The sequence below is a fragment of the Mesoplodon densirostris genome, chromosome 4 (assembly GCF_025265405.1).
Source record: "Mesoplodon densirostris isolate mMesDen1 chromosome 4, mMesDen1 primary haplotype, whole genome shotgun sequence".
Classification (NCBI taxonomy): Eukaryota; Metazoa; Chordata; class Mammalia; order Artiodactyla; family Ziphiidae; genus Mesoplodon; species Mesoplodon densirostris.
The window spans coordinates 172,272,822-172,286,070 of NC_082664.1; the positions used below are offsets into that span (position 1 = coordinate 172,272,822).

At 38.8% G+C, this 13,249-nt stretch overlaps 1 protein-coding gene across 1 annotated transcript in view; it reads right to left on the minus strand.

Annotated features, from left to right (window-relative positions):
* Positions 1-13,249, minus strand: part of C4H10orf67 (chromosome 4 C10orf67 homolog) — a 97,366-nt gene that overhangs the window by 19,364 nt on the left and 64,753 nt on the right. Inside the window, exons 10-13 of the mRNA XM_060096157.1 lie at positions 11,839-11,898; positions 11,086-11,168; positions 10,946-11,011; positions 1,957-2,044 (exon numbers count right to left, since the gene is read on the minus strand). Of these exons, the coding sequence (XP_059952140.1) occupies positions 1,957-2,044; positions 10,946-11,011; positions 11,086-11,168; positions 11,839-11,898 (297 nt within the window). The remainder of the gene's footprint in view (positions 1-1,956; positions 2,045-10,945; positions 11,012-11,085; positions 11,169-11,838; positions 11,899-13,249) is intronic.

A 13,249-nucleotide genomic window follows, 5' to 3' on the forward strand; every position in this document is an offset into this window, starting at 1 on the left:
TTGGTACATATTTGTACTCAAATATCTGTGAATGGACAAGTGACTAGAGTATAGGGAGCCAAGGGAAAATGTTGGTTTACCCAAAGTTCATTCACTCATTCACTCATCACTCTCTCCCCTTCCCTCTGTCTATTTTTCTTAAATATTCGCTGTCCACTTTGATGAGTGTCTTGAGTGCATATATACTGTGTAGCTATATAGATAAGGATTCATGAGCCTGAATCCCAAATAAGTAGTGGCACACAGATGGATTCTCGACTAGATAGAGTCCATCTCTCCTCCATAGGAAGACAGATTGCATGAACAGCTGAGGCAGGGCCAAGATTTCTCTCAAGAAAAAACTGGATCTATTACTATGCTTGGACTGGAATGATTTTGAGATGTTAGAAGTCTGTGTCGTAAAGCCTGGACAATTCAAATTTGGACCAGAAAATTTTACCAGATAATCCTTAAAAAGCCTGCTTTTTGAGTAGCACAGCATTCTCCTGGGTCCTCCAATATTTTATTTGTCCAGCTGATTAAATATCTAAAATGAGGAGTACTCCAATTAAAGTTGTAACCTTCAGTTGAGAAGAGAAAAAACCAAAAGGAGAAGAAAGAGACTTAATATATTCCCATCTATGTAGACCAGTTTTGGAACATTTCAGGGGAGTCAATTATTAAGATCCTCAGCAAGGTTCTTATTGCTATGTAAATTTAGTTAAAAATTAGAAATAATATTATCTTGCCAATGTTCTTAAGTTCTTTGATCGCTTGCAGCAACTTGGAGTTAGAAAACTGTCTTAAAGTGAAAATTGTGGGAAAAATTTTAAAAAGAAAGTGATTTTAGATTGTAAGCCTCTTGAAGTAGGAAACCAAAATTTCTATTTCTTGTGACTTTTTCCACAAACCTGATTTGTCCTCAGAACACTTAGCTGTGTAGCAGTTTCTCAGTAGCATTTATAGTATGTTAAGCTACTGATTGGGTGCAATTTATTGATTATCTTTCTACACTGGTCATCATTTGCCTTTAAAATTACAACTCCCAAGTGAAAACATTAAGTAAACAGTTTTAAAAATAGTCTATTTTATATCATATGATATCACTTATATGTGGAATCTAAAAAAATAATACAAATGAACATATTTACAAAACAGATATAGGCTCACAGACATAGAAAACAAATTTATGGTTACCAAAGGGGGAAAAGGAAAGGGATAAATTAGGAGTTTGGGACTAAACAGATACACACTAGTATATATAAAATAGATAAACAACAAGGACCTACTGTATAGCACAGGGAACTATATTCATTATCTTGTAAAAACCTATAATGGCAAAGAATCTGAAAAAGAACATACATATATTCAGTTATGTATATATATGTGTGTGTATGTGTATACATATGTGTGTATATATATGTGTGTGTATATATATATATAACTGAATCACTTTGCTGTACACCAGAAACTAACACAACATTGTAAATCAACTATACTTCAATTTCCAAAAAAAGTCTATTTTAGAATTGGGCTTTATCTACAGGTGACTTCTAGTGTGAAAACGAATGGCTTGGTACTAGGAACAGATTCTTTTACCTCCTTTTTCCATTTGGAAGTGACTGGATACTTGGATCTTGAGCTGTGATAGTTCCTACATTCCATCCACGCACACAAATGGTCAGGTTGATAAATGCCTCCTGGGGAAATGAGTCACCCTCCTCTGAAATGTTCACTTGCCTCCATTATAGCTCAACCATACTGTGTGGTAACAATTTGTTTACACATCTATGTCTCACACTGGATTGAGCTCTTTGGGTTCAGACACTCTGTCTTATGCCATCAGCATTCAGCAGAGTGACTCATGTACTATCTCCAGAGCCTCTAATGTCAGGGGTTCAAAAAATGTTAACTTCAGAAAGAAACGTAACAGGTATCATCAAAGAGACAAAGAGCGTCTAGCCAGTGTGTACTTACAACATAATTGAAGGATGTGTCAGCCAGCACTGCAAACTGACGGAACAATGCGTGTCTAGTAAACATCTCATTCTTAAGGACGTGAAAGCTGAAATAAAAGAAGCAGTGGAATTAAAATGAACATAAATTATAGGAAAGAGCAAATCGGTATTATGTTCTTGTGATTAGAAACTAGAATGCTCAGTGTAAGAGCAAGGAGATAAAAGTAAAAATTTAAAAATATTAGTATGAACTTATCACTCTTTGATTTTTAAAATTACGTATTTTCCAGTCCTGAAAAGCAAATAGGAGGGAGTAGCCATACTAGATATTAACATATACCACAAAAATCATAGTATAAAAACAGTTTGGAAAGGAAAAATAAATGGAATAGAATAGGAACACTGAAACAGATTCGGGAATGTACTAGAACATAGTATGTGACCAAAGTGGCACCACAACCCAATCCGGAAAGGACTGGAGTAAAGACCTAAATATGAGAGGTAAATCAAGAAGGCTTGTCTAAAAACGTGGGAGAATATTTTAGTGGAGATGGAGAAAGACTTTCTAAACACACCTAAGGCAAAAATATTGATGGATAAAAATTAAGAATTTCTGTACAATAAAGGTCAGCATACACAAAGTTCATAGACTAGGAAAAGGTATTTGTAACATCTAAAATTGATAAGGAATTAAAAATAAGAATACACAAATAAATTTCACAAGCCAACAAGAAAGCAAAAGATGAAAAGAGTTCACAAAAGAGGGATGTCCTTTAGAAGGAAAACATCAGATCCAAAAAAAGCATCTGAAAGTCAGTTATTACCAAGTATTAGAACTCAATCCTTGTATCTCTCTATTTTTTCTCCAACACTCATTCTTAGCTGATCTCATTTAAGCCCATGGCTTTAAATACCATCTATACTAATGCATCCCAAATTTATGCCCCCAGCCTAAACTTTCTTCTGAACTCCAGACTCATATACTCATCACTGCCACTAGACCTCTACCCTTAAGTGACTAAAGGCACCTTAAATCAAAATTGATTTCCCACCAAAGTGTGCTTGCTTGCTTCAGTTGAAGGCAACTCCATCTTTCCCGTTGTTTAGGTAAAATCCTTGCAGTCATCTTTGACTTCTTTCTTTCCCACCTTATTTCCAATCTTTCAATACATCCTACTTTCAAAATATATCCCCAATTTAATTATTTCTCAACAGCTCCAGGTCTCCCATCTCAGTCAAATCACCATCATGTTTTGCCTAAGAGGGGTTTATTCTTTCTGGAGCTCTTAACTTTTCTCCCTGCTTTTCCTTTGGCTTCCCTATGGCCTTTTATCAACACAAGTCATAATTCTTTTAAGACATCAGATCATTGGGTCTTTCCTCAGTTCAAGACTCTCCAGTGAGGTTTTAGGGTACCAACTCATTATTCTGAATACTGGTAAATATTGGATCAAGCATTTACCTTGCCTTATCTTGTCTGAAACTATATTTCAGGGTAAGCAGTGGGGAAAACTTTTTCTTTAATAGAATTTAGCTAAGAAATGCAGAAGGAAAGATAAAATTAAGGTATCACCAATTTGCAACCCTAATGAAATCTTGGATCATGGTTTGTGATCATTGATGGATGTTAAAATTATTTGGAGAAAGGTCAGTGATGGACCTTAAAATACATGAATTAGCCTGATAACACTTGATTAAAATAATATAGCCGGACACTATGTGCCCTATGATGCGATGCATAGGAATTGCATAGTAGTTCGAGTGAAATAGTCTTGCCTAAAATATTGAACCTGAGTCTAATCAACTCTCTGGATTTAAAGATCAGTTTGTAAGATATAGAGATAGAAGAACATGTTAGATGACACCACACATACATACACATGTGCACATAAACACTTAGTCAAATCCAGAATGGGGGACATTCTACATAACAAATGAGCATATTTCTCTAGCAAATCAGTGGGCTGGAAAAAACAGGGACGTAAGTGGGACCATCATAGAAAAAAAATAAAAAGATTTAAAGGATATAACACCCAAATGCAGTGGTCCACCTACCGTGAATCCCGATTTAATCAAACAACTGTAGAAGATTCCCTTGAGATAATCAAGGAATTTGAATATGATTGGGTCAATAAGTAGTAGTAAAGGATTTATACTGCTAACTTTATTAGGTGTGGTAATGACCCAGTAGGCATGTAAAAGAGAAATTTTTCTTATCAATTAAAAACAAAGCTTCTGGGGCTTCCCTGGTGGCGCAGTGGTTGGGAGTCCGCCTGCCGATGCAGGGGACGCGGGTTCGTGCCCCGGTCCGGGAGGATCCCACATGCCGTGGAGCGGCTGGGCCCGTGAGCCACGTCTGCTGAGCCTTCGCGTCCGGAGCCTGTGCTCCGCAGTGGGAGAGGCCACAACAGTGAGAGGCCCGCGTACCGCAAAAAAAAAAAAAAAAAAAAAAAAAAAGCTTCTAGTGATTTCCCATCTCAGAGCAAAACCCAAAATGTTCTACCTCACTGAGCTCTTATACCACTCGGCCCTGCTCATGTCTCTCCAGCCACCTGGCTTCCTCACTGTCCTTGAACACACAAGCAAACCCCCACCCCAGGACCTTTGCAAGTGTTGTTCCTTCACCTGGAAGTCTCTTCCAGATAATCACATGGTGTGCTCCCTCACTCATTCAGGTCTCTATATCTGAAGATAAATATTATCATGAGCAAATGAACGGAAATGTTTTAATAGCCCTACGGAGGAAGATGACTGTGAAGGCCCGATTAAACCAGGTATCAACAGAGTCTGTCCGACACCAAAAACAACGGGAACTACGGATCTGCAGCCTGCAAAAAGGAGACCCCAAACACAGTAACATAAGCAAAATGAGAAGACAGAAAAACACACAGCAGGTGAAGGAGCAAGATAAAAACCTACCAGACCTAACAAATGAAGAGGTAATAGGCAGTCTACCTGAAAAAGAATTCAGAATAATGATAGTAAAGATAATCGAAGATTCTATTTCCAAGATCCAAAATCTTGGAAATAGAATAGACAAAATGCAAGAAACAGTTAACAAGGACCTAGAAGAACTAAAGATGAATCAAGCGTCGATTAAAAACACAATAAATGAAATGAAAAATACTCTAGATGGGATCAATAGCAGAATAACTGAAGCAGAAGAACGGATAAGTGAGGTGGAAGATAAAATAGTGGAAATAACTGCTGCAGAGCAAAATAAAGAAAAAAGAATGAAAAGAACAGAGGACAGTCTCAGAGACCTCTGGGGCAACATTAAACGCACCAACATTTGAATTATAGGGGTTCCAGAAGAAGAAGAGAAAAAGAAAGGGACTGAGAAAATATTTGAAGAGATTATAGTTGAAAACTTCCCTAATATGGGAAAGGAAATAGTTAATCAAGTCCAGGAGGCACAGAGAGTCCCATACAGAATAAATCCAAGGAGAAATACGCCAAGACACATATTAATCAAACTGTCAAAAATTAAACACAAAGAAATCATATTAAAAGCAGCAAGGGAGAAACAACAAATAACACACAAGGGAATCCCCATCAGGTTAATAGCTGATCTCTCAGCAGAAACTCTACAAGCCAGAAGGGACTGGCAGGACATATTTAAAGTGATGAAGGAGAGAAACCTGCAACCAAGATTACTCTACCCAGCAAGGATCTCATTCAGATTGGATGGAGAAATTAAAACCTTTACAGACAAGCAAAAGCTGAGAGAGTTCAGCACCACCAAACCAGCTTTACAACAAATGCTAAAGGAACTTCTCTAGGTAAGAAACACAACAGAAGGAAAAGACCTACAATAACGAACACAAAACAATTAAGGAAATGGGAATAGGAACATACATATCAATAATTACCTTAAATGTAAATGGACTAAATGCTCCCAACCAAAAGACACAGATTGGCTGAATGGATACAAAAACAAGACCCATATATATGCTGTCTACAAGAGACCTACTTCAGACCTAGAGACACATACAGATTGAAAGTAAGGGGATGGAAAAAGATATTCCATGCAAATGGAAATCAAAAGAAAGCTGCAGTAACAATTCTCATATCAGACAAAATAGACTTTAAAACAAAGACTATTACAAGAGACAAAGAAGGACACTACATAATGATCAAGGGATCAATCCAAGAAGAAGATATAACAATTGTAAATATTTATGCACCCAACATAGGAGCACCTCAATACATAAGGCAAATACTAACACCATAAAAGGGGAAATCGACAGTAACACACTCATAGTAGGGGACTTTAACACCCCACTTTCACCAATGGACAGATCATCCAAAATGAAAATAAATAAGGAAACACAAGCTTTAAATGATACATTAAACAAGATGGACTTAATTGATATTTATAGGACATTCCATCCAAAAACAACAGAATACACATTATTCTCAAGTGCTCATGGAACATTCTCCAGGATAGATCATATCTTGGGTCACAAATCAAGCCTTGGTAAATTTAAGAAAATTGAAATTGTACCAAGTATCTTTTCCGACCACAATGCTATGCGACTAGACATCAATTACAGGAAAAGATCTGTAAAAAATACAAACACATGGGGCCTCCCTGGTGGCGCAAGTGGTTGAGAGTCCGCCTGCCGATGCAGGGGATACGGGTTCGTGCCCCGGTCTGGGAGGATCCCATATGCTGCGGAGCGGCTGGGCCCGTGAGCCATGGCCGCTGAGCCTGTGCGTCCGGAGCCTGCGCTCCGCAACGGGGGAGGCCACAACAGTGAGAGGCCCGCATACCGCAAAAAAAAAAAAAAAAAGAAAAAAAAAAAAAAAAAAGATATGAACCCTTGGGGCCTCCCTGGTGGCGCAAGTGATTGAGAGTCCGCCTGCCGATGCAGGGGATACGGGTTCGTGCCCCGGTCTGGGAGGATCCCATATGCCGCGGAGCGGCTGGGCCCGTGAGCCATGGCCGCTGAGCCTGCGCGTCCGGAGCCTGCGCGTCCGGAGCCTGTGCTCCGCGACGGGGGAGGCCACAACAGTGAGAGGCCCGCATACCGCAAAAAAAAAAAAAAAATACAAACACATGGAGGCTAAACAATACACTAATCAATAACGAAGTGATGGGCCTCCCTGGTGGCGCAGTGGTTGAGAGTCCGCCTGCCGATGCAGGGGATGCGGATTCGTGCCCCGATCTGGGAGGATCCCATGTGCCGCGGAGCGGCTGGGCCCGTCAGCCATGGCCGCTGGGCCTGCGCGTCCGGAGCCTGTGCTCCGCAACAGGAGAGGCCACAACGGTGGGAGGCCCGCATACCGCAAAAAGAAAAAAAAAAAATAATAACGAAGTGATCACTGAAGAAATCAAAGAGGAAATAAAAAAATACCTAGAAACAAATGACAATGGAGACACGACGACCCAAAACCTATGGGATGCAGCAAAAGCAGTTCTAAGGGGGAAGTTTATAGCAATACAATCCCACCTTAAGAAACAGGAAACATCTCGAGTAAACAACCTGACCCTGCACCTAAAGCAATTAGAGAAAGAAGAACAAAAAACCCCCAAAGTTAGCAGAAGGAAAGAAATCATAAAGATCAGATCAGAAATAAATGACAAAGAAATGAAGGAAACGATAGCAAAGATCAATAAAACTAAAAGCTGGTTCTTTGAGAAGACAAACAAAATTGATAAACCATTAGCCAGACTCATCAAGAAAAAAAGGGAGAAGACTCAAATCAATAGAATTAGAAATGAAAAAGGAGAAGTAACAACTGACACTGCAGAAATACAAAAGATCATGAGACATTACTACAAGAAACTCTATGCCAATAAAATGGACAACCTGGAAGAAATGGACAAATTCTTAGAAATGCACAACCTGCCAAGGCTGAATCAGGAAGAAATAGAAAGTATGAATAGACCAATCACAAGCACTGAAATTGAAACTGTGATTAAAAATCTTCCAACAAACAAAAGCCCAGGACCAGATGGCTTCACAGGTGAATTCTGTCAAGTATTTAGAGAAGAGCTAACACCCATCCTTCTCAAACTCTTCCAAACAATTTCAGAGGAAGGAACACTCCCAAACTCATTCTACAAGGCCACCATCACCTTGATACCAAAACCAGGCAAGGATGACACAAAGAAAGAAAACTACAGGCCAATATCACTGATGAACATAGATGCAAAAATCCTCAACAAAATACTAGCAAACAGAATCCAACAGCACATTTAAAGGATCATACACCATGATCAAGTGGGGTTTATTCCAGGAATGCAAGGATTCTTCAATATATGCAAATCAATCAATGTGACACACCATATTAACAAATTGAAGGGGAAAAACCATATGATAATCTCCATAGATGCAGAGAAAGCTTTTGACAAAATTCAACACCCATTTATGATAAAAACCCTGCAGAAAGTAGGCATAGAGGGAACTTTCCTCAACATAATAAAGGCCATATATGAAAAACCCACAGCCAACATCGTCCTCAATGGTGAAAAACTGAAACCATTTCCACTAAGATCAGGAACAAGAAAAGGCTGCCCACTCTCACCACTCTTATTCAACTTAGTTTTGGAAGTTTTAGCCACAGCAATCAGAGAAGAAAAGGAAATAAAAGGAATCCAAATTGGAAAAGAAGAAGTAAAGCTGTCACTCTTTGCAGATGACATGATACTATACATAGAGAATCCTAAAGATGCTACCAGAAAACTACTAGAGCTAATCAATGAATTTGGTAAAGTAGCAGGATACAAAATTAATGCACAGAAATCTCTGGCATTCCTGTACACTAATGATGAAAAATCTGAAAGTGAAATCAAGGAAACACTCCCATTTACCATTGCAACAAAAAGAATAAAATATCTAGGAATAAACCTACCTAAGGAGACAAAAGACCTGTATGCAGAAAATTATAAGACACTGATGAAAGAAATTAAAGATGATACAAATAGATGGAGTGATATACCATGTTCCTGGATTGGAAGAATCAATATTGTGAAAATGAATCTACTACCCAAAGCAATCTACAGATTCAATGCAATCCCTATCAAACTACCACTGGCATTTTTCACAGAACTAGAACAAAAAATTTCAAAATTTGTTTGGAAAAACAAAAGACCCCGAATAGCCAAAGCAATCTTGAGAACGAGAAACGGAGCTGGAGGAATCAGGCTCCCTGACTTCAGACTATACTACAAAGCTACAGTAATCAAGACAGTGTGGTACTGGCACAAAAACAGAAAGATAGATCAATGGAACAGGATAGAAAGCCCAGAGATAAACCCACGCACATATGGTCACCTTATCTTTGATAAAGGAGGCAGGAATGTACAGTGGAGAAAGGACAGCCTCTTCAATAAGTGGTGCTGGGAAAACTGGACAGGGACATGTAAAAGTATGAGGTTAGATCATTCCCTAACACCATACACAAAAATAAGCTCAAAATGGATTAAAGACCTAAATGTAAGGCCAGAAACTATCAAACTCTTAGAGGAAAACATAGGCAGAACACTCTATGACATAAATCACAGCAAGATCCTTTTGGACCCACCTCCTAGAGAAATGGAAATAAAAACAAAGATTAACAAATGGGACCTAATGAAACTTCAAAGCTTTTGCACAGCAAAGGAAACCATAAACAAGACCAAAAGACAACCCTCAGAATGGGAGAAAATATTTGCAAATGAAGCAACTGACAAAGGATTAATCTCCAAAATTTATAAGCAGCTCATGCAGCTCAATAGCAAAAAAACAAACAACCCAATCCAAAAATGGGCAGAAGACTTAAATAGGCATTTCTCCAAAGAAGATATACAGACTGCCAACAAACACATTAAAGGATGCTCAACATCTTTACTCATTAGAGAAATGCAAATCAAAACTACAATGAGATATCATCTCACACCAGTCAGAATGGCCATCATCAAGAAATCTAGAAACAATAAATGCTGGAGAGGGTGTGGAGAAAAGGGAACACTCTTGCACTGCTGGTGGGAATGTGAATTGGTACAGCCACTATGGAGAACAGTATGGAGGTTCCTTAAAAAACTAAAAATAGAACTACCATATGACCCAGCAATTCCACTATTAGGCATATACCCTGAGAAAACCATAATTCAAAAAGAGACATGTACCAAAATGTTCATTGCAGCTCTATTCACAATAGCCCGGAGATGGAAACAACCTAAGTGTCCATCATCGGATGAATGGATAAAGAAGATGTGGCGCATATATACAATGGAATATTACTCAGCCATAAAAAGGAACAAAACTGAGCTATTTGTAATGAGGTGGATAGACCTAGAGTCTGTCATACAGAGTGAAGTAAGTCAGATAGAAAAAGACAAATACCGTATGCTGACACATATATATGGAATTTAAGAAAAAAAAATGTCATGAAGAACCTAGGCGTAAAACAGGAATAAAGACACAGACCTACGTGAGAATAGACTTAAGGATATGGGGAGGGGGAAGGGTAAGCTGTGACAAAGCGAAAGAGAGGCATGGACATATATACAGTTCCAAACGTAAGGTAGATAGATAGTGGGAAGCAGCCGCATAGCACAGGGAGATCAGCTTGGTGCTTTGTGACCGCCTGGAGGGGTGGGATAGGGAGGGTGGGAGGGAGGGAGACGCAAGAGGGAAGGGATGTGGGAACAGAAGTATATGTATGACTGATTCACTTTGTTATAAAGCAGAAACTAATAAAAAAAAAATCTAAAAAAAAAAAAAGAGTCTGTCCATCCTGTCTATGATTTAAATTTGAAACACTGAGATCAGGAATAAAACAGAGTTTTGAATTAGTTTTTCTTTGAAGTGACTTTGACTACTCTTTTTTTGTTGTTTTTTTTTTGACTTTGACTACTCTTCTTTTTTAGGTCAGTTATTTTGCATCTCTTGAAAGAGGTATGTGAGGGCATTTCATATTAGTTAATATATACAGAAAAATGCAAGGCTCCCAATTTCCTTAAAAGACGATTAGTCGCATTTTTACAAATAGAATTTGTATATATCACCACACTATACCTGTTCCTGAGAATTAAGAATTTCTTTTCCCAGTTTTTGTTGATCTGATCTGATTCCTTCTTAACCCTGTAATAAATTTATAGGTGGTTAAATATCGTATTAGCTGCAAATGAACAATTATGAATTACTATTACCAGTACCTCTCCGACTTCTTTTTCTCTTTCTCTAACTTAGCCTTTAACATTTCTATTTGCTCTTCCAAACCACGTTTCTCTTCTTCAATCTTTCAATAGAAAATACATCACAAAGTTAATTATACCGTTTCCCCGTGAATCTGAAAGTTTATTTCTAGTAAATAGCATGCATATTCTAACTATCATCAAAAATTTGACAGAACAATGAGTTACATTTACTTGCAAATTCCCATAAACTGGAAGAATTTAAGATCCCATGCCTCCATTTCCTGTAAATGATTCACTTCAAAGCAGCCAGTGTGAGACAATATTACCAAGTAACCAAAATTTATCTTCATCACCCCTCCCCCCTACCAGGTATCACTTTTTCTAAATCTCTTCAACATAGCAGCAGCTGCCCCCAGTTACTCTATTTCCTCTTTCTATCAAAACTGTTCTCAGGAAAGGATCTGACCAACTCAATCACATTAGAACTGTATGCCATTTCTCAGTATTGTTTCTACTTTACAAGGGGACAAAGTTTTGGCAAAGGAATGAATCTGTAACAGTGGAATTGTAGGCATGTCATGAATGAGATTTCTTTGGGTGTGGTGGGATGTACCCCAGAATCATAGTAGAGAGGCAATCAGGTCCTCTGTCTCTTCATTAGACTGATTCTTGGTGTAGCTTTCAAAGTCATTGCTCCTCTCGAAGGACAGTCAGCATCAATATAAACAATATTTAAGTTAATAGTAAGGGTCATATTAGTCATTATTATACCTTAGCCACTGATAGTCTCGCTTTTTCTCCACGCATTGCAGCAGGTATTCCATGTTTAACCTGGAAAGAAAATAAACCAGGGCAAGTATAACATTTCTAGTCAATGCATAAAGATGTGGTTTTTCTGCAGCTTAGAGAAAGGCAAATGAGACTAAAAATATGCCAACCCTAGTCCCATAGGGGTCTTGACTGCCTCATTTAATTTACAAGACTCAGTGTTTATACACTGCATTTGCAATTGGACAAGTACATCCCATTAAAACCAACCTTCCCACTACTGTTTTTTTTTTTTTTTGCGGTACGCGGGCCTCTCACTGCTGCGGCCTCTCCCGCTGTGGAGCACAGGCTCCGGACGCACAGGCCCAGCGGCCATGGCTCACGGGCCCAGCCGCTCCACGGCACGTGGGATCCTCCCGGACCGGGCACGAACCCACGTCCCCTGCATCGGCAGGCGGACTCCCAACCACTGCGCCACCAGGGAAGCCCTACTCTTTGTTTTTTAAATGCATTACTTTGTAATTATATATGGGTCAAATTTTACCATTACACTTTTTTTTTAAATGAAGTGGGCAGTTATTACCCAGTGAAGTCACAAGCTTAAAAAAAAACTTTTATTTTTCTCAACTATCTTTTGGATTAAATCTAATGAATCCCAGTTATAGGTATAAAAACACTGCGTTTCAAAATGGTTAAGTAAATCACATACTGCACTTTTTTGTTTTTTAGATTTTAATGCATTTGTTTGCTCATTTATTTAATAATAAATAAATAAACTTTTATTTTAAATGATAATTAAGACGAATTTTCACTACTATTCCTCTTGAATGATGCAGAGAGCAGATGGCGTGAGAAAATATACTGAATATAAAAACCTGCTTGATTAGCTATTCTTATATTCCTCTACAGAACATAGACAGCAAAAGGTACTTCTTATTACCACCACTACCTTCTCTAGTGGGTTCTGTGACCCAAAAGCTTTTGATCTGTTGTCCATCTTGATGGGGTGGGCTCTGCCACGCAGGGTCTGGAGCCAGGTCTTCAGAATAAAGTAAAAGGAACCCAGAGCTCCCTGGAGCAATCAGAAGTGAGGGCTGAGAAGAGCTAGAAAAGAAGAGAATGGCCAGGCAGGACCCCAAGGCTGGAGCTGCTAGTGTGTGGTGAAGCCACAAGTGACCAGTGCCCAGGGGTGATGTCCAATATTCAATGTGAAATGGCGTCTTGGTGATGCAGACTGTCCCTGTTACTCACCTTCTTCAACCTCGTCCAACTAAAGGTGTCCTGTGAGTGAGTGGTTTTAGTAGCAACCACAGAATTGGGTTGAATTCAGTGTCTGATTCAACAAAGTGTGAGCTGGGATGACACAGAGTGCAATGGGACTCAGAAATGGACTCGTTTCAGTGTAAGAAGGAGC